The sequence below is a fragment of the Pseudophryne corroboree genome, chromosome 1 (assembly GCF_028390025.1).
Source record: "Pseudophryne corroboree isolate aPseCor3 chromosome 1, aPseCor3.hap2, whole genome shotgun sequence".
Classification (NCBI taxonomy): Eukaryota; Metazoa; Chordata; class Amphibia; order Anura; family Myobatrachidae; genus Pseudophryne; species Pseudophryne corroboree.
The window spans coordinates 236,144,446-236,166,621 of record NC_086444.1 but is presented as its reverse complement, the minus strand read 5'-3'; the positions used below and the strand labels follow the sequence as shown (position 1 = coordinate 236,166,621).

At 47.1% G+C, this 22,176-nt stretch overlaps 1 protein-coding gene across 2 annotated transcripts in view; it reads right to left on the bottom strand.

Moving 5' to 3' along the window:
• KCNN2 (potassium calcium-activated channel subfamily N member 2) overlaps positions 1–22,176 on the bottom strand; it is a 215,058-nt gene that overhangs the window by 48,385 nt on the left and 144,497 nt on the right. For both annotated transcript variants that reach the window (XM_063964144.1, XM_063964143.1), the window contains exon 4: positions 16,995–17,136. In XM_063964144.1, coding sequence (XP_063820214.1) covers positions 16,995–17,136 — 142 coding nt within the window. The remainder of the gene's footprint in view (positions 1–16,994; positions 17,137–22,176) is intronic.

Sequence of the window (22,176 nt, the reverse complement as noted above, 5' to 3'; positions counted from 1 at the left end):
GCTAAAGGATACAATATATATAATATATAATAATATTTGCACCTGGACAAACCAAGGGTTGAAAATGAATTCTTTTTTTGCACATGGCACACTATGCACCTGATTTTCAACCGCATGCAATGTCGATATTCCCGCAAATGGTCGATGTTTTTCAACTGAAAAGCACAGTCTCAGAAATGTGTACCATCTCAGAAAAATGAGAATATTAATATTATTATTTATCTAGCTTATCTTTAGTAGATAATAGCTAGTATCTGATTGGTTGCTATGGGCAACATCTCCACTTCTATAAACCTGCACTTTAGTAAATAGACCCTTTTACTCTACCAGAATGTTGTGAAGACTCTTGAATTTCACAGAGTTCTCCAATACTCAGTACAGACCCGTCTTCTGGGGAAGTGTGCGGTCTGGGGACTTGATGATGCAATTTAAGGCACCATGCTTCCCACACTTACTACCAGGACCATTGAAAAGTCGGCAAGTATAAGTTAACGCCTCCGGAGGGGGTGCAGATGCTACAGGTGCAAGAGGGGAAGCGGTGTATAGAATTGCCAGTGTACCCTCCATATTATTCCGCTCGCTCTTCTGAGCACCTGTGGGTCCAGTCCATGCGTAATGAAGCCCAATACTAGTGAATGGTAACAACTTATTATTGCAAGGTGACATGAATGAAATAAATTTTTCAGCATTTATACAAACGTTGGGGGTGATTCAGACCTGATCGCTGTTGTGCGTTTTCGCACAGTGGGCGATCAGGTAGTAACTGCGCATGCGTATGTAGCACAATGCGCACGCATGTCGGACAACAACAAAGGACATCACTGGTCACCGACGGGATGGTGCGAAAAATTCGATTGCATGGGCGTTTGCAAGGTGATTGACAGGAGGAGGCCATTTGTGGGTGGTAACTGACCGTTTACTGGGAGTGTCCGGAAAAACACAGGTGTTCCCAAGCGTTTTCAGGGAGAGTGTCTGACGTTAGCTCCGGCCCCGATCAGTCTGTTCTTATCGCACTGTAGGAGTAAGTCCTGGGTTGCGCACACACTGCACAAAGTGGATTTTTGCAGCTCAGTGTACACATAGGATCGCACACTTGCACAGCGAATATACACTCCCCCTGGAGCAACTATCCAAACGCAGGACAGCAAACTTTGCAGCCCAGCGATCAAATCTGAATGACCCCCATTGTACAAGGTGATGAGGGTTTGCAGTGATTACTGTAAATGTTCCTATTGATTTCCAGGCAAGTGTTATTTTCCATGATGATCCAGGCTCTGTACTTTGTATGTCTTTTACTTTGACAATTTAGATGCCCTTCAGTAGATACAGTACGTGTTGAAATTCGGAGCTTGAAGCTGTCTGCAAGCTGTTTGTATATAGACATGTTGAGTAGTTTTAAAGTCCAGACAGTTCACAGGTTGACTTTACAGACCCAGGAAACATGATAAGGTCGTATTATGAAAACTTGATCTGGGGAGTGAAAATATCTATTGACACATGGTTGACGCATCATCTCTTCCCTGCTTTTCCTCATCAAGCCCTCTGCCTTTCATCTTGCAGTCTTTTCATAATCCTCTTACTATAGTACACGGTTTCTTTTCTAAACGCTGCATTTGTTGCTAATTATATGATATCCCTGCAGTTTGATCTTGGGGGACTCCCAATCAGAATATCAGGAACTTATTTTCTACAGTGAACAGCTCAGACACGCTCTGTGTAATGTCATGATGTGAGGAGAATCTCTGTCACACACAGCTGCTGTGTGGCTTTTATGTGGCAGCTGTCGTTGAATGATATATAGGCACATTTCAAATGTCACAGTGACTGGGGGCAGAAGCTAATGGGGCACACACCTGACAATGTCTCACATGACTACATTTGTCATATATGATTTTCAAGGGCCACTGCTTAGTTCCCAGAAGGGCCTGGACTCACAACTAAGCTCACTATTCATATTCACTGAAAGGTTCCTTCTGCATATCCTAGCTTTACTGGTGAGGAAATGATACTAGTGTTAAGGGCCCTATACACGGGAGAGATGTGTGCTGAGCGAACTGCTCAGCACACATCTCTCCCGCCGTTCAGCACAGCGCGATGTGTGCTGAGCGATGCGGGGGAGGACGGGGAGCCGCTCATTTCACTCAGCGTGTGAAATGAGCGACGTGCTAGATTGGCCTGCATGCAGGCACAATCTAGCAGCGGCGATAGCGATGTGCGGGGCTGCGCATCGCTATCGCTGAGGGGGCTACACACGAGTGATCTGTTCTTAAAATCTAAGCAATCTAGTCAGAGTGCTTAGATTTTAAGCATGGATCTCTCCGTGAGTACCCCCCTTTAGCATGACAAATCTACTGCTAGAGATCACTGTAAGACATAACTGCAACAAGTGTGTTCATGTAGAGTTTGACACCACAGTCTCCCTTCATCAGTTTGACAGAAGCGACACATCATTATGATTCTATTTAAATACTCCTACTCAAAACACCTCAACTTATAAGGCAAGCAGGATAAAAGCCAATACTGAGAGAAACCGAGTGAACATGTGCAGTTCTTCAGTCATTTAACCCTCAGTCAGGTGCAACTAGCCTGACAGGCGCCGCAAAGCTGTTCTCGCTCCCCTCTCCACTCCAAGGGGGCGCAGGGGCCTGTCCCTCCTAGTACCTTCCTATCTCTAGGTGCTGTTCGAAACTCCCCTAGTCAGTTTTCCCGCAGCCTGTGCGGAGTGCAGTAGTGACCCTCCTGGCCTCTCAGGCACACTGCGCCCAAACTCCTCTGACTTTTGAAGGTTTGTTTTTCCTTCTATTTTCATTTATTGTTTATTTTGCTCATTTTATGAATGAAAATTACAAAGGTTGTGGATATTTTGCGGAAATATGTAGGTTTGTCCAGGGTGGCCTCTCAGGCACACTGCACCCAAATTTATACTCATGTTCGTGTTTTCTCTTTTCTGCTTCAGATTTTCTGTTGAATTGGCCCGTAAAACCTACGATTTCTCTCTTTGTACGTCCTAATGAAGGTCACTGATCAGTTTAAGAGCATTATAATTTAGTTAATTAGGTGCTAATGACGATTTTCTAACAGGCGCCTGTCAGGTGCACTGCGCCTGAACCCGGAAGTCCCAGAGGTGTGCCTGACGGAGGGTTAAACAAGAAGGATGCATAAACATTGTTTAACATAGAGGGGGCCGCCATAAGGATTCTCATGCTCTGATGCGGTTTCCCTGCTCCTACCTCCAAACTGTATCTGCAGCCACAGTGGGGCAGATGTATTAAGCCTGGACAAGGGATAAAGAAGTGATAAAGCAGTGACATGTGCAAGGTGATAACGCAGCTCCTCACTGTCATTTTTGAAATCTGTAATGATTGGCTGGTGCGTTATCACCTTCCATTTATCACTGCTTTATCACTTCTTTATTCCTTCTCCAGGTTAATACATCTGCCCCAATGTGTGTTATCACCGCATCCCATGTTGCAAATCGGGGGTCTTCAGGTTGCCGGCGGCCGTGCACCCAACGACCACCATACCGGTGCCGGAATCCCGACCGCCGGCATACCGACAGATTTTCTCCCTCTTGGGGGTCCACGAACCCCCTGGAGGGAGAATAGATAGTGTAGCACGCGTGGTGCGCGTAGTACGCCACCGTGCCCGCAAGGGGTTCATTTGCGCTCGCCCAGCTGTCAGTATGCTGGTGGTCGGGATTCCGGTGCCGGTATGCTGGCCGCCGGGGAGCCCAACCGCCGGCATCACATACTACACCCATGCATATCACATACTAACTCGCTGCATAGTACATTTCATCCGATGGTTTATACTCCTATGACATTTGGACAATACAAATCTTCCCTTTTTCCCACAGGTAGTGCACTGGATTAAAGTGCAAGAGATTCATCATACAGAGCGTAAAAAAAATAAGATTTTACTCACCGGTAAATCTATTTCTCGTAGTCCGTAGTGGATGCTGGGAACTCCGTAAGGACCATGGGGAATAGACGGGCTCCGCAGGAGACTGGGCACTCTAAAAGAAAGATTAGGTACTATCTGGTGTGCACTGGCTCCTCCCTCTATGCCCCTCCTCCAGACCTCAGTTAGTTTACTGTGCCCGGAAGAGCTAACACAATAAGGAAGGATTTTGAATCCCGGGTAAGACTCATACCAGCCACACCAATCACACCGTATAACTCTTGATACTATACACAGTTAACAGTATGAAATATAACTGAGCCTCTCAACAGATGGCTCAACAATAACTATATACAAGTATTGCAGACAATCCGCACTTGGGATGGGCGCCCAGCATCCTCTACGGACTACGAGAAATAGATTTACCGGTGAGTAAAATCTTATTTTCTCTGACGTCCTAGTGGATGCTGGGAACTCCGTAAGGATCATGGGGATTATATCAAAGCTCCCAAACGGGCGGGAGAGAGCGGATGACTCTGCAGCACCGAATGAGAGAACTCAAGGTCCTCCTCAGCCAGGGTATCAAATTTGTAGAATTTAGCAAACGTGTTTGCCCCTGACCAAGTTGCAGCTCGGCAAAGTTGTAAAGCCGAGACCCCTCGGGCAGCCGCCCAAGATGAGCCCACTTTCCTTGTGGAATGGGCTTTTACTGATTTAGGATGCGGCAATCCAGCCGCAGAATGCGCCAGCTGAATTGTGCTACAAATCCAGCGAGCCATAGTCTGCTTAGAAGCAGGAGCACCTAGTTTGTTGGGTGCATACAGGCTAAAAAGCGAGTCAGTTTTCCTGACTCCAGTCGTCCTGGAAACATAAATTTTCAAGGCCCTGACTACGTCCAGTAACTTGGAATCTTCCAAGTCCCTAGTAGCCGCAGGCACTACAATAGGTTGGTTCAAGTGAAAAGCTGATACCACCTTAGGGAGAAACTGGGGGCGAGACCTCAATTCTGCCCTATCCATATGGAAAATCAGATAAGGGCTTTTACATGACAAAGCCGCCAATTCTGACACACGCCTGGCCGAAGCCAAGGCCAATAACATGACCACTTTCCACGTGAGATATTTCAGATCCACAGTTTTAAGTGGCTCAAACCAATGTGATTTCAGGAAACTCAACACCACGTTGAGATCCCAAGGTGCCACAGGAGGCACAAAAGGGGGCTGTATATGTAGCACTCCCTTTACAAATGTCTGAACTTCAGGCAGTGAAGCCAGTTCTTTCTGGAAGAAAATCGACAGAGCCGAAATCTGGACCTTAATGGAACCCAATTTTAGGCCCATAGTCACTCCCGACTGTAGGAAGTGCAGAAAACGACCCAGCTGAAATTCCTCTGTAGGGGCCTTCCTGGCCTCACACCACGCAACATATTTTCGCCAAATACGGTGATAATGGTTTGCGGTTACTTCTTTCCTTGCTTTTATCAGCGTAGGAATGACTTCCTCCGGAATGCCCTTTTCCTTTAGGATTCGGAATTCAACCGCCATGCCGTCAAACGCAGCCGCGGTAAGTCTTGGAACAGACAGGGCCCCTGCTGTAGCAGATCCTGTCTGAGCGGTAGAGGCCATGGGTCCTCTGATATCATTTCTTGAAGTTCTGGGTACCAAGCTCTTCTTGGCCAATCCGGAACCACGAGTATCGTTCTTACTCCTCGTCTACTTATTATTCTCAGTACCTTTGGTATGAGAGGCAGAGGAGGGAACACATAAACTGACTGGTACACCCACGGTGTCACTAGAGCGTCCACAGCTATCGCCTGAGGGTCCCTTGACCTGGCGCAATATCTCTTTAGCTTTTTGTTGAGGCGGGACGCCATCATGTCCACCTGTGGCCTTTCCCAACGGTTTACCAACAGTTGGAAGACTTCTGGATGAAGTCCCCACTCTCCCGGGTGTAGGTCGCGTCTGCTGAGGAAGTCTGCTTCCCAGTTGTCCACTCCCGAAATGAACACTGCTGACAGTGCTAAGACGTGATTTTCCGCCCATCGGAGAATCCTTGTGGCTTCTGCCATCGCCATCCTGCTTCTTGTGCCGCCCTGTCGGTTTACATGGGCGACTGCCGTGATGTTGTCTGATTGGATCAGTACCGGCTGGTTTTGAAGCAGGGGCCTTGCCTGACTTAGGGCATTGTAAATGGCCATCAGTTCCAGAATATTTATGTGTAGGGACGACTCCTGACTTGACCAAAGTCTTTGGAAATTTCTTCCCTGTGTGACTGCCCCCCAGCCTCGAAGGCTGGCATCCGTGGTCACCAGGACCCAGTCCTGTATGCCGAATCTGCGGCCCTCTAGAAGATGAGCACTCTGCAGCCACCACAGCAGAGACACCCTGGTCCTTGGAGACAGGGTTATCAGCCGATGCATCTGAAGATGCGATCCCGACCACTTGTCCAAGAGGTCCCACTGAAAGGTTCTTGCATGGAACCTGCCGAATGGAATTGCTTCGTATGAAGCTACCATTTTTCCGAGGATTCGTGTGCAGTGATGCACCGATACCTGTTTTGGTTTCAGGAGGTCTCTGACTAGAGATAACAGCTCCTTGGCTTTCTCCTGCGGGAAAAACCCTTTTTTCTGTTCTGTGTCCAGAACCATCCCCAGAAACAGTAGGCGTGTGGAAGGAACCAGCTGTGGAATGTTTAGAATCCATCCGTGCTGTTGTAGCACTTCCCGAGATAGTGCTACTCCGACCAACAACTGCTCCTTGGACCTCGCCCTTATAAGGAGATCGTCCAAGTACGGGATAATTAAAACTCCCTTTTTTCGAAGGAGTATCATCATTTCTGCCATTACCTTGGTAAACACCCTTGGTGCCGTGGACAGTCCAAACGGCAGTGTCTGGAATTGGCAATGGCAATCCTGTACCACAAATCTGAGGTACTCCTGGTGAGGATGGTAAATGGGGACATGCAGGTAAGCATCCTTGATGTCCAGGGATACCATGTAATCCCCCTCCTCCAGGCTTGCAATAACCACCCTGAGCGATTCCATCTTGAACTTGAATTTTTTTATGTATGTGTTCAAGGATTTCAAATTTAAAATGGGTCTCACCGAACCGTCCGGTTTCAGTACCACAAACAGTGTGGAATAGTAACCCCCTCCTTGTTGAAGTAGGGGCACCTTGACTATCACCTGCTGGGAATACAGCTTGTGAATTGCCTCTAGCACAGCCTCCCTGCCTGAGGGAGTTGTCGGCAAGGCAGATTTGAGGAAAACGGTGGGGGGGGAGACATCTCGAATTCCAGCTTGTACCCCTGAGATACTACTTGAAGGATCCAGGGATCCACCTGTGAGCGAGCCCACTGATCGCTGAAATTTTTGAGGCGGCCCCCCACCGTACTTGGCTACGCCTGTGGAGCCCCCGCGTCATGCGGTGGGCTCAGAGGAAGCGGGGGAAGAATTTTGATTCTGGGAACTGGCTGACTGGTGCAGCTTTTTCCCTCTTCCCTTGTCTCTGTGCAGAAAGGAAGCGCCTTTGACCCGCTTGCTTTTCTGAAGCCGAAAGGACTGTACCTGATAATACAGTGCTTTCTTAGGCTGTGAGGAAACCTGAGGTAAAGTTTTTTCTTCCCAGCTGTTGCTGTGGATACGAGGTCCCAGAGACCATCCCCAAACAATTCCTCACCCTTATAAGGCAGAATCTCTGTGTGCCTTTTAAAGTCAGCTTCACCTGTCCAGTGTCGGGTCTCTAATACCCTCCTGACAGAATGGACATTACATTAATTCTGGATGCCAGCCGGTAAAATATCCCTCTGTGCATCCTTCATATATAAGACGACGTCTTTAATATGCTCTTATGTTAGCAAACTAGTATCCCTGTTTGACAGGGTCACAGACCACGCTGCAGCAGCAATATCTGCAGGTCTCAGTCTAGTACCTGAGTGTGTAAATACAGACTTCAGGATAGCCCCCTGCTTTTTATCAACAGGTACCTTCAAAGTGGCCGTATCCTAAGACGGCAGTGCCACCTTTTTTGACAAACGTGTGAGCGCCTTATCCACCCTAGGGGATATCTCCCAGCGTAACTTATCCTCTGGCGGGAAAGGGTACGCCATCAGTAACTTTTTAGAAATTACCAGTTTCTTATCGGGGGAACCCACGCTTTTTCACACACTTCATTCACTCATCTGATGGGGGAACAAAACACTGCCTGCTTTTTCTCCCCAAACATAAAACCCTTTTTTAGTGGTACTTGGGTTAATGTCAGAAATGTGTAACACATTTTTTATTGCCAGGATCAAGTCACGGATGTTCCTAGTGGATTGTGTATATGTCTCAACCTCGTCGACACTGGAGTCAGACTCCGTGTCGACATCTGTGTCTGCCATCTGAGGGAGCGGGCGTTTTTGAGCCCCTGATGGCCTTTGAGACGCCTGGGCAGGCGCGGGCTGAGAAGCCGGCTGTCCCACAGCTGTTACGTCATCCAGCCTTTTATGTAAGGAGTTGACACTGTCGGTTAATACCTTCCACCTATCTATCCACTCTGGTGTCGGCCCCACAGGGGGCGACATCACCTTTATCGGCACCTGCTCCGTCACCACATAAGCCTCCTCATCAAACATGTCGACACAGCCGTACCGACACACCGCACACACACAGGGAATGCTCTGACTGAGGACAGGACCCCACAAAGCCCTTTGGGGAGACAGAGAGAGAGTATGCCAGCACACACCAGAGCGCTATATAATGTGGGGATTAACACTATAACTGAGTGAATTTTCCCCAATAGCTGCTTGTATATACAATATTGCGCCAAAATTTAGTGCCCCCCCCTCTCTTTTTAACCCTTTGAGCCTGAAAACTACAGGGGAGAGCCATGGAGCTTCCTTCCAGCGGAGCTGTGAGGGAGAAATGGCGCCAGTGTGCTGAGGGAGATAGCGCCGCCCCTTTTTCGGCTGACTTTTCTCCCGCTTTTTTATGGAATCTGGCAGGGGTATTTATCACATATATAGCCTCTGGGGCTATATATTGTGATTATTTTGCCAGCCAAGGTCTAATTATTGCTGCTCAGGGCGCCCCCCCCCCCCCCCCCAGCGCCCTGCACCCATCAGTAACCGGAGTGTGAGGTGTACAAGAGGAGCAATGGCGCACAGCTGCAGTGCTGTGCGCTACCTTGGTGAAGACTGAAGTCTTCTGCCGCCGATTTTTCCGGACCTCTTCTAGCTTCTGGCTCTGTAAGGGGGACGGCGGCGCGGCTCCGGGAACGAACACCAAGGATGGGTCCTGCGGTCGATCCCTCTGGAGCTAATGGTGTCCAGTAGCCTAAGAAGCCCAAGCTAGCTGCAAGCAGGTAGGTTCGCTTCTTCTCCCCTTAGTCCCTCGTTGCAGTGAGCCTGTTGCCAGCAGGTCTCACTGTAAAATAAAAAACCTAAAATACACTTTCTTTCTAGGAGCTCAGGAGAGCCCCTAGTGTGCATCCAGCTCGGCCGGGCACAGAAATCTAACTGAGGTCTGGAGGAGGGGCATAGAGGGAGGAGCCAGTGCACACCAGATAGTACCTAATCTTTCTTTTAGAGTGCCCAGTCTCCTGCGGAGCCCGTCTATTCCCCATGGTCCTTACGGAGTTCCCAGCATCCACTAGGACGTCAGAGAAATAAGATTTTAAACCTACCGGTAAATCTTTTTCTCCTGGTCCGTAGAGGATGCTGGGGACTCCGTAAGGATCATGGGGTATAGACGGGCTCTGCAGGAGACATGGGCACTCTAAAGACTTAAGATGGGTGTGCACTGGCTCCTCCCTCTATGCCCCTCCTCCAGACCTCAGTTAAAGAACTGTGCCCAGAGGAGACGGACAGTACGAGGAAAGGATTTTTGTTAATCTAAGGGCAAGATACATACCAGCCCACACCATCCACACCGTACAACATGAAATATACGAAACCAGTTAACAGTATGAACAAAACAGCAGCAGCCAAAGACTGATCTAAACTGTAACATAACCCTTATGTAAGCAACAACTATATACAAGTCTTGCAGAAATTAGTCCGCACTGGGACGGGCGCCCAGCATCCTCTACGGACTAGGAGAAAAAGATTTACCGGTAGGTTTAAAATCTTATTTTCTCTTACGTCCTAGAGCAGAGGTTCTCAAACTCGGTCCTCGGGGGCACACACAGTGCATGTTTTGCAGGTAACCCAGCAGGTGCACAGGTGTATTAATTACTCACTGACACATTTTAAAAGGTCCACAGGTGGAGCTAATTATTTCACTTGCGATTCTGTGAGGAGACCTGCAAAACATGCACTGTGTGTGCCCCCGAGGACCGAGTTTGAGAACCTCTGTCCTAGAGGATGCTGGGGACTCTGTAAGGACCATGGGGATTATACCAAAGCTCCAGACCGGGCGGGAGAGTGCGGATGATTATGCAGCACCGATTGAGCAAACATGAGGTCCTCCTCAGCCAGGGTATCAAACTTGTAGAATTTTGCAAAAGTGTTTGAACCCGACCAAGTAGCTGCTCGGCAAAGCTGTAAAGCCGAGACGCCTCGGGCAGCCGCCCAAGAAGAGCGAACCTTTCTAGTGGAATGGGCCTTTACCGAATTAGGTAATGGCAATCCAGCCGTAGAACGAGCCTGCTGAATCGTGTTACAGATCCAACGAGCAATAGTCTGCTTAGAAGCAGGAGCGCCAACTTTGTTGGCCGCATACAGGACACACAGTGCCTCTTTTTTCCGAACTCGAGCCGTCCTGGCTACATAAATTTTTAAGGCCCTGACTACATCAAGGGACTTGGAATCCTCCAAGTCACCCGTAGCCACAGGCACCACAATAGGTTGGTTCATATGAAACGACAAAACCACCTTAGGTAGAAATCGAGGACGAGTTCTCAACTCTGCTCGATCCACATGGAAAATCAGACAGGGGCTCTTGTGAGACAAAGCCGCCAATTCGGACACCCGCCTTGCAGATGCCTAGGCCAGCAACATGACCACTTTCCAAGTGAGAAATTTTAATTCAACCGTTTGAAGAGGTTCAAACCAGTGTGATTTAAGGAACTGTAAAACCACGTTAAGGTCCCCTGGTGCCACTGGGGGCACAAAAGGAGGCTGGATGTACAGCACTCCCTTTACAAAAGTCTGGACTTCTGGGAGAGAAGCCAATTCCTTCTGAAAGAATATTGATAGGGCCGAAATCTGCCCCTTAATGGAGCCTAACTTTATGCCCATATCCACTCCTGTCTGTAGAAAATGGAGAAAACGGCCCAGGTGGAAATCTTCCGTAGGAGCATTCTTGGCTTCACACCAAGATACATATTTCCTCCAGATACGGTGATAATGTTTCGCCGTCACCTCCTTCCTAGCATTTATCAGAGTAGGGATGACTTCCCCCGGAATACCTTTCCTAGCTAGGATTTGGTGTTCAACCGCCATGCCGTCAAACGTAACCGCGGTAAGTCTTGGAACACGCAGGGCCCCTGCTGCAACAGGTCCTCCCTGGGAGGAAGAGGCCACGGATCTTCTGTGAGCATTTCCTGAAGATCTTAATACCAGGCCCTTCGAGGCCAATCCGGAACAATGAGTATTATCTGTACTCTTTTTCGTTGTATGATTCTCAATATTTTTGAGATGAGCGGAAGAGGAGGGAACACATAGACCGACTGAAACACCCATGGTGTCACCAGGGCGTCCACCGCTACTGCCTGAGGGTCCCTTGACCTGGAACAATACCTCCAAAGCTTCTTGTTGAGGCGTGACGCCATCATGTCTATTTGAGGAAGTCCCCAACGACATGTTATCTCTGTAAAAACTTCTTGATGAAGACCCCACTCTCCTGGATGGAGATCGTGTCTGCTGAGGAAGTCTGCTTCCCAGTTGTCCACTCCCGGAATGAAGACTGCTGACAGAGCGCTTACATGATTTTCCACCCAGCGAAGACTCCTGGTGGCTTCCGCCATTGCCCCTTTGCGCCTTGTCCCGCCTTGGCGGTTTACATGAGCCACGGCTGTGACGTTGTCTGATTGAATCAGAACGGGTAGGTCGCGAAGAAGATTCTCCGCTTGTCGTAGGCCGTTGTATATGGCCCTAAATTCCAGCACATTGATGTGTAGACAAGCCTCCTGGCTTGACCATAGTCCCTTAAAATTTCTTCCTTGTGTGACTGCTCCCCATCCTCGGAGGCTCACGTCCATGGTCACCTGAACCCAGTCTTGAATGCCGAACCTGCGACCCTCTAGAAGGTGAACACTCTGCAGCCACCACAGGAGAGACACCCTGGCCCTGGGGGACAGGCTTCTTTTCTGATGCATTTGTAGATGGGACCCGACCACTTGTCCAGAAGGTCCCACTGAAACGTCCTCGCATGGAACCTGCCGAAGGGGATGGCCTCGTAGGCCGCCACCATTTTTCCCCAGTACACGAGTGCATTGATGAACTGACACTCTTCTTGGTTTTAGCAGGTCTCTGACCATGTTCTGGAGTTCCTGGGCTTTTTCCGTTGGGAGAAAAACCCTCTTCTTTTCCGTGTCCAGAATCATGCCTAAAAATTATAGCCGAGTCGTCGGAACCAACTGCGACTTTGGTAGATTTAGAATCCAGCCGTGTTGCTGCAGCACTCTCAGGGAGAGCGACACGCTTTTCAGCAATTGATCTCTCGATCTCGCTTTTATCAGGAGATCGTCCAAGTATGGGAAAATTGTGACTCCTTGCCTGCGCAGGAGCACCATCATTTCCGCCATTACCTTGGTAAAAATCCTCGGGGCCGTGGAAAGCCCAAACGGCAACGTCTGAAACTGGTAATGACAGTCCTGTACAGCGAATCTCAGGTACACCTGATGAGGGGGATAAATGGGGACATGAAGGTATGCGTCCTTTATGTCTAGTGATACGATAAAATCCCCCCCTTCCAGGCTGGAGATCACTGCCCGGAGAGATTCCATCTTGAATTTGAACTTTTTCAAATACAAGTTTAGGGATTTTAGATTCAGAATGGGTCTGACCGAGCCATCCGGCTTCGGGACCACAAATAGTACCCTTTCCCCTGCTGCATCAGGGGAACCTTGATAATCACTTGTTGTTGACACAGCTTTTGTATGGCAGCTGAAACTATTTCCCTCTCTGGGGGAGAAACTGGCAAAGCCGATTTGAAAAATGGGCGAGGAGGCACTTCTTCGAATTCCAGTTTGTAGCCTTGGGATACAATTTTGATCGCCCAAGGATCCACATCCGACTGAACCCAGATCTGGCTGAAGAGTTGAAGACGTGCCCCCACCGGCGCGGACTCCCTCAGTGGAGCCCTAGCGTCATGCAGTGGATTTTGTAGAAGCCGGGGAGGACTTTTGTTCCTGGGAACTAGCTGTAGCAGGTGTTCTTTTCCCTCTACCCTTACCTCTGGCGAGGAAGGAAGAGCCCCGACCCCTTCTGGCCTTATGCGACCGAAAGGACTGCATTTGATATTGAGGTGTTTTCTTTTGCTGTGGGGGAACATAAGGCAAAAAAGAAGACTTACCCGCGGTAGCTGTGGAAACCAGGTACGCGAGGCCCTCCCCAAATAAAACCTCACCCTTGTAAGGTAAAACTTCCATATGTCTCTTTGAATCGGCATCACCCGTCCATTGGCGGGTCCACAGGGACCGCCTAGCAGAAATTGCCATGGCATTGGCTCTTGAACCCAACAGCCCAATGTCTCTCGCAGCATCTCTCATATATAACGCTGCGTCTTTAATGTGACCCAAGGTCAATAAAATGCTATCCTTATCTAGGGTGTCAATGTCAGATGACAAGTTATCTGCCCATGCTGCAATTGCGCTACCCACCCATGCTGACACTACTGCCGGTCTGAGCAAGGCACCCATATGTGTATAAATCGATTTCAAGGTAGTTTCCTGTCTGCGATCAGCAGGATCCTTGAGAGCTGCCGTGTCTGGAGACTGTAGCGCCACCTTTTTGGACAAGCGCGTCAAAGCCTTGTCTACCGTGGGCGAGGATTCCCACCGTAACCTGTCCTGTGAGGGGAAAGGATACGCCATAATAATTCTCTTGGGAATCTGCAGTTTCTTGTCTGGAGTTTCCCAAGTTTTTTCAAATAAGGCGTTCAGCTCATGAGATGGGGGAAACGTTACCTCAGGTTTCTTTTCCTTAAACATGCATACACTCGTGTCAGGCACAGAGGGGTCCTCTGTGATATGCAAAACATCTTTTATAGCCATAATCATATAATGAATCATCATCATAGTCGACACTGGAGTCAGAATCCGTGTCGGTATCAGTGTCTACTACCTGGGAAAGGGGACGTTTTTGAGACCCCGAAGGGCCTTGTGACACAGTCAAAGCCATGGATTGACTCCCTGGCTTTTCCCTGGACTCTGCTTTGTCCAATCTTTTATGTAATAAAGTCATATTTGCATTTAAAACATTCCACATATCCAACCAATCAGGCGTCGGCGGCGCTGACGGAGACACCACAATCATCTGCTCCACCTCCTCCCTAGACGAGCCTTCCGCTTAAGACATGCCGACACACACGTACCGACACCCCGACACACACTGGGATAAATAAATATGGGGACAGTTCCCCAATAAGGCCCTTTGGAGAGACAGAGAGAGAGTATGCCAGCACACAGCCAGCGCCACTGGACACTGGAACAGAATCCCAGTCTGTACAGCGCTTTTATAGATCAAAAATACACTCACTGCGCCAATTAATGTGCCCCCCCCCCCCTCGTTTTTGCCCTCTGTACTTGAACAGCAGGGGAGTGTCCGGGGAGCAGCTTCTCTGCAGCGTGCTGTGGAGAAAATGGCGCTGGTTAGTGCTGGAGGATCAAGCTCCGCCCCCTCAACGGCGGGCTTCGGTCCCGCTCAAATTCTTTATACTGGCGGGTTTTTTTTTTATATACTGCCTCCGCAGTATATAATATGTCAGCCAGTGTCCCTTGAGGTTATTCTTGCTGCCCAGGGCGCCCCCCCTGCGCCCTGCACCCTTACAGTGCTGTCAGTGTGTGTGAATGTAGGAGCAATGGCGCGCAGCGTTACCTCGGTACCTCGGTGAAGATCTGAAGTCTTCTGCCGCCTGTGATGTCTTCTTTCTTCTTATACTCACCCGGCTTCTATCTTCCGGCTCTGTGAGGAGGACGGCGGCGCGGCTCCGGGACGAACAGCGAGGACGACACCTGTGTTCCGACCCTCTGGAGCTAATGGTGTCCAGTAGCCTAAGAAGCAGAGCCTATCAGTTAAGTAGGTCTGCTTCTCTCCCCTCAGTCCCACAATGCAGGGAGCCTGTTGCCAGCAGTGCTCCCTGAAAATAAATAACCTAACAAAAGTCTTTTCAGAGAAACTCAGTAGAGCTCCCCTGCAGTGCATCCAGTCTCCTCTGGGCACAGGATCTAACTGAGGTCTGGAGGAGAGGCATAGAGGGAGGAGCCAGTGCACACCCATCTAAAGTCTTTAGAGTGCCCATGTCTCCTGCGGAGTCCGTCTATACCCCATGGTCCTTACGGAGTCCCCAGCATCCTCTAGGACGTAAGAGAAAAACAGATTACACCTGATAAACATTATTTGGTTAAAATGTCTAATAATAATTAGACCAAAACACCTGAGAATATGGTTTGTGAGGGGTATGTAGACTGGATGATGTCAGTCATATATAAGAACACTAACAGGAAATGACCGTGTCTCTAAATCAATTGATATAGGTGGACAATAAAATAGAAGGTTCTTCCTTTAACCAGAAGTTAAATTAGTTGTTTGTGTTTAGCGGCGTTAAAATCATATATATTAATATTTTGTAAAATATTATAAAGCAATATAAAAATAGTCATTAGTGATTTCCCTAACACAACTTTATTCCTAACCTAACTCTTTAGGGGTCACAGAAACCATAGGTATGCTGGAAATTGTAGTTTTAAAGATGAAAGCATACACAAACCGTGTAGGCACGCCAGATCTTACTGAAACCGTCAACGCAGCAGCAAAAACATCTGAAAACTGTTATTTAACTATTAATAACCCAACACCGGTCACAGCATTGATGTAGGATGAGACTAGTGATTTTAGCACGGGTTGTTTTCTTCAAGGTGGAGACAGCATATTTTTTCATGCCTGTTGCTGCTAGTGAACTCAACAACAAGCTGATTGTCTCCTGATGTTGCCACTAGCAGCCTAGCCTCTGAGTGCTAGTGCAGATAGAACTACACAAGTGGGGTCACCACCTCCCTCCTGTTTAGCCCCCCCCCCCAGCATTGAGTAGTAAGCAAGAGATGTGTCTCTCACTGAATAGGCACTTGCAATAGGGTTCACTACGATATGCCGGCAGTCGGGCTCCCGGCGACCAGCATACCGGCGCCGGGAGCCCGACCGCCGGCTTACCGACAGTGTGGCGAGCGCAAATGAGCCCCTTGCGGGCTCGCTGCGCTCGCCACGCTACGGGCACGGTGGCGCGCTACGCGCGCCACACTATTTTATTCTCCCTCCAGGGGGGTCGTGGACCCCCACGAGGGAGAATAAGTGTCAGTATGCCGGCTGTCGGGCTCCCGGCGCAGGTATGCTGGTCGCCGGGAGCCCGACCGCCGGCATACTGAAGACCACCCCTTGCAATAGGCACTAAGCATTTCTGTCCAACTCTACATCATCATCTATGCGCTTTCAGTCACTATTCTTTGATCAGTGGCATGGAAATTAGGCAAAGAAGAACTTTTGAGGACAAAAACATATCCCAAACGGCCAGGGTTATTTTCACTTAACACCAGCCAATAAGATACCTAAGGGGAGCTTGTTTAATTGTAAACACCGTCAGTTTGGGTGGATATTACCCATAAAGTGCATGCTCCTACTTTTATAAACTGTAAATATTAAATATATGCTCCACTGTTTCCAGGTATAACAAACATCTACAGTTCTGACGTCCACTAATTCAAACCTAAGGGCTACAGTATATAGTGCCCAACAGCATACATACATGAGAAAGAACACAACAGATTATGTCACATTATGTCACTGGAGCATTTCTTGTGTTTTCAGTTTTACAATATAATGAACTACGGCAGAAGGACCAATCCTATTAAGCCATATTTCATTGGTGTTCAAGTTATTGCATTAAAGTATCGTCTTACCATAATTCCAGTAAGTAAACACACTCCTTTTCCACAGTAAGTGTTTGGTACCATGTCACCATATCCAATCGACAGAAAAGTTATTGAAATTAACCACATGGCTCCAAGAAAGTTGCTAGTAACATCCTGTTGATCATGGTATCTGAAATAAGTAGAAAATACTCCATCAAAAAAGAACAATTACATGCTTTGTATTATAAGTATGCTTTGAATTATAAAGTTATTATTATAAGTATGCTTTTTATAATGTTTGTATTATACGTAGAATGCCAACAATGTTATGTGAGCAAAATGATTTACAGAAATAGAATGTAATATCCTTTTGCCCGAATCCTAACCCTTGAGAAAACTTTCATTACCAATCTTGTAAAAATGTTTAATGACAATCAATATTTTTACTGACACATTATTTCTGTTGTTTGTGTATGAAAAATCTAAATATTAGCATGCTTGGCAAAAAAAGCTGACAAGGACTAATTACCCTATTCACATGCATTTGTGTGTTGGACCCAGTTTGTTATGTATTACTGTCAGTGATTGTCTACTGTCCTTTCTGACAGATAACTGAAATATAGAATTTGACGGCAGATAAGAACCACTTGGCTCATCTAGCCTGTCCATATACACACATACTTACACACTAGGGTTAATTTTGGTTGGGAGCCAATTAACCTACCAGTATATTTTTGGAGTGTGGGAGGAAACCGGAGTACCCGGAAGAAATCCACGCAAGTATGGGAAGAATATACAAACTCCACACAGTTAGGGCCATGCTGGGAAACAAACCCATGACCACACTGCTGTGCGGCAGTAATGCTAACCATCACATCAGAGGCACCCCAAAGATCCAGGTTGTAGGTACAATATATCCATGGCTCAGCATAGATGGTTATATCAAATAGACTGAGTTGCTAATTAAGCCACCTGTCGCCAAGCATGGATAAACTTAGAAGCTGGACCATTGGGGTGCCTTGAGTACAGCGTTTGAGAACCTCTGTATTACATCATCTGTACTGCCCTACAATCTTTGATTGACTGTCAGGAAATTTAGTAACAGATGCCAACTATGTTCTTATGCCAGTAGAAAAACTACTTCTGTACTCAAATATAAAAGCAGAACATATTAACTAATAAACACAAATAATAACAGGAAGAGACCAGACAATGCAAATAAAGAATTGACAATGTGTAATTGCATATTAAGAGGTAGAAGATCCAAATGTTTCTACAAGTTTCTACAACAAGCACTGTATCTGCAGTGAAGAGTATGATAGTTTTTAATGAATCTCTATCTTGTCAGGTATAACTTCAATTTCACTGTTCTTAGCTTAGGGGCATTGGGGCAGCAGCAAATTTGTTAGTTAATGGGCAAAACCATGTGCACTGCAGGGGGGGCAGATATAACATTAGGCCCATAGATTGAATTCTGGATGCACGCTGAGTTCCAGATGCATATAGGCATTCTCGTCTACTTTTTCTATTACTTCTCTGGGAGACCCTGGAACGTGTTAAAGGGGCAAGTGTGCAGGGGATATGATGACAGGATATAAAAAATCATGGCCTTACCCCCGGCAACACAATGTCATGATTCGGAAGCAGCAGTGGGTGTGATCCAAGAGAATCACTGGCTTTTCCGAAAGTCAAAGGGAACATTCCATGAGAGTAGGTAAGTATGCAAGTAGGCTACTGACGTGTAGGCTGGGAAGAAGACAAAGCTAAATGCGGTAGTTTGATGGATGGGGCTCATTTTACCCTGTACTAAACCCTGCATGCTAGATTACCTGGGAGGGCTGACCTCATCAATGGTAGGTGATTCCCCCTCTATGGGTGTCCACGACATGCATAGAGGGAGAATAGAACCTGTGACGAGCGTAGCTCGCCATACAGCCCGCAAGGGGCTTTGTTTCGCTCGCCCCCCTGACGGCATTCCACGGCTCGGGATGGCGATGTTGGTAATCTGACCATTGGCATCCCGTGCGGCGGGATACCATACCATTCCCTTATAATCTGCTATAGAGGTTCGTCTATTTAACAGCCTTCCCCAATTCAGACTCCATAAAAAAAGTGTAAGTTTGCTTTTTCTGTTAATCTTTTTTGTAATACTATATTTTGTAATATTGTATATAATTTTAGTCTTAATGAATTAATGTGCCAGTTCCACTTTTTTTAAATAAATGCTACAGTTAAAGCAGGCAACTGTAACAGTAACTCTAATTAAGTTGCGAGCGTATTATAAGATGGGACACATTTTTAAAGTGCAAAGTAGTATGCTGGCGCTATATAAATAAATGTCAATAAATAGGTCCGGGAATAACTGAAGACTTAAGCAGCTTTGTAATAAAATTTTAGTTGCAGAAATGTGAAAAAAAAAGTGTAAGGTGTAATTTTAGGGAAGTTTACCCATTTTTAGACAGACCAGGTTGTTTGTTTTTATTTATGTTTTCATGTACCTTGCTTGGCACAGCAGTTAACAGTGCAGCTTCCCAGCGCCAGCAATGGGTTCATATGTACAGTATGAATCAAACCAGTGTGTGCAGGGGCGTCTAAAGAGAGGAGGGGGCCAGTGTGCAGTCTCTAACCAGTGGGCACCCTACTCTCTAACCAGTACTGCAGTGGGACTCTGATCACTAGGGTCACTAGGAGACCATAGCACTGTATCAGAGTCTAGTGTGACCATGTGCAGGTCTTTGGGAAAATAGTGCGGTGGCCATTTTCCCAGTGATTTGCTGCCGATGCAGGATTCTGAAGGGGTAAGTATTCAACAAATGGGAGCAGGGTGTGCGGTGAGCACAGCGCCCATTATAAATACGGCAGTGGATGTGTGTGTATGTGTGTGTAAGCGCCAATGAGGCAAGAACTGATGTAGCACATTACATAGTACAGCAACTGAGCGTGTCCAAGGTGGTTGCCTCACCGGTTGCAAAATGCACTGTGTCATAAGATTATACATTCTGAATCTTTCAAGAGTTACTGAACATACATTGTTGTTCTTTGAACTAATGTGTGTATGTAAATAATTATGTATATTCACCTTTGCTTAATTGCCCAAATTTAATCTAGATTGCAGATCACCATATATTGGTAGAATTTTATTTTCTCATTAAAAAAATTAATTTCTAATTTATGATGTTGCTATACACAAAATGGTTCATAGAACTGGGAGTTCTTCATTTATTATTGAATGTGCAGTATTTCATCTTTATCACTTTCATTAAGTTATATTTTTTCACTTTTCATTAAATTATATTTTTTAAATATCTAGGTGAGTTCATAGTTTTACGTTTTTGTAATTGCTTTTTCTATCAAAAAATAAGATTTTACTCACCGGTAAATCTATTTCTCGTAGTCCGTAGTGGATGCTGGGAACTCCGTAAGGACCATGGGGAATAGCGGCTCCGCAGGAGACTGGGCACAACTAAAAGAAAGCTTTTAGACTACCTGGTGTGCACTGGCTCCTCCCACTATGACCCTCCTCCAAGCCTCAGTTAGGATACTGTGCCCGGAAGAGCTGACACAATAAGGAAGGATTTTGAATCCCGGGTAAGACTCATACCAGCCACACCAATCACACCGTATAACTCGTGATACTATACCCAGTTAACAGTATGAACTATAACCTGAGCCTCTCAATATATGGCTCACAACAATAACCCTTTAGTTAGGCAATAACTATATACAAGTATTGCAGACAATCCACACTTGGGATGGGCGCCCAGCATCCACTACGGACTACGAGAAATAGATTTACCGGTGAGTAAAATCTTATTTTCTCTGACGTCCTAGTGGATGCTGGGAACTCCGTAAGGACCATGGGGATTATACCAAAGCTCCCAAACGGGCAGGAGAGTGCGGATGACTCTGCAGCACCGAATGAGAGAACTCAAGGTCCTCCTCAGCCAGGGTATCAAATTTGTAGAATTTAGCAAACGTGTTTGCCCCTGACCAAGTTGCAGCTCGGCAAAGTTGTAAAGCCGTGACCCCTCAGGCAGCCGCCCAAGATGAGCCCACTTTCCTTGTGGAATGGGCTTTTACTGATTTAGGATGCGGCAATCCAGCCGCAGAATGCTCCAGCTGAATTGTGCTACAAATCCAGCAAGCAATAGACTGCTTAGAAGCAGGAGAACCGAGTTTGTTCGGTGCATACAGGATAAAAAGCGAGTCAGTTTTCCTGACTCCAGCCGTCCTGGAAACATACATTTTCAAGGCCCTGACTACGTCCAGTAACTTGGAATCTTCCAAGTCCCTAGTAGCCGCAGGCACTACAATAGGTTGGTTCAAGTGAAAAGCTGATACCACCTTAGGGAGAAACTGGGGACAAGTCCTCAATTCTGCCCTATCCATATGGAAAATCAGATAAGGGCTTTTACATGACAAAGCCGCCAATTCTGACACACGCCTGGCCGAAGCCAAGGCCAATAACATGACCACTTTCCACGTGAGATATTTGAGATCCACGGTTTTAAGTGGCTCAAACCAATGTGATTTTAGGAAACTCAACACCACATTGAGATCCCAAGGTGCCACAGGAGGCACAAAAGGGGGCTGAATATGTAGCACTCCCTTTACAAATGTCTGAACTTCAGGCAGTGAAGCCAGTTCTTTCTGGAAGAAAATCGACAGAGCTGAAATCTGGACTTTAATGGAACCCAATTTTAGGCCCATAGTCACTCCCGACTGTAGGAAGTGCAGAAAACGACCCAGCTGAAATTCCTCTGTTGGGGCCTTCCTGGCCTCACACCACGCAACATATTTTCGCCAAATACGGTGATAATGGTTTGCGGTTACTTCTTTCCTGGCTTTTATCAGCGTAGGAATGACTTCCTCCGGAATGCCCTTTTCCTTTAGGATCCGGTATTCAACCGCCATGCCGTCAAACGCAGCCGCGGTAAGTCTTGGAACAGACAGGGCCCCTGCTGTAGCAGATCCCGTCTGAGCGGTAGAGGCCATGGGTCCTCTGATATCATTTCTTGAAGTTCTGGGTACCAAGCTCTTCTTGGCCAATCCGGAACCACGAGTATCGTTCTTACTCCTCGTCTTCTTATTATTATCAGTACCTTGGGTATGAGAGGCAGAGGAGGGAATACATAAACCGACTGGTACACCCACGGTGTCACTAGAGCGTCCACCGCTATTGCGTGAGGGTCCCTTGACCTGGTCAATATCTCTCTAGTTTTTTGTTTAG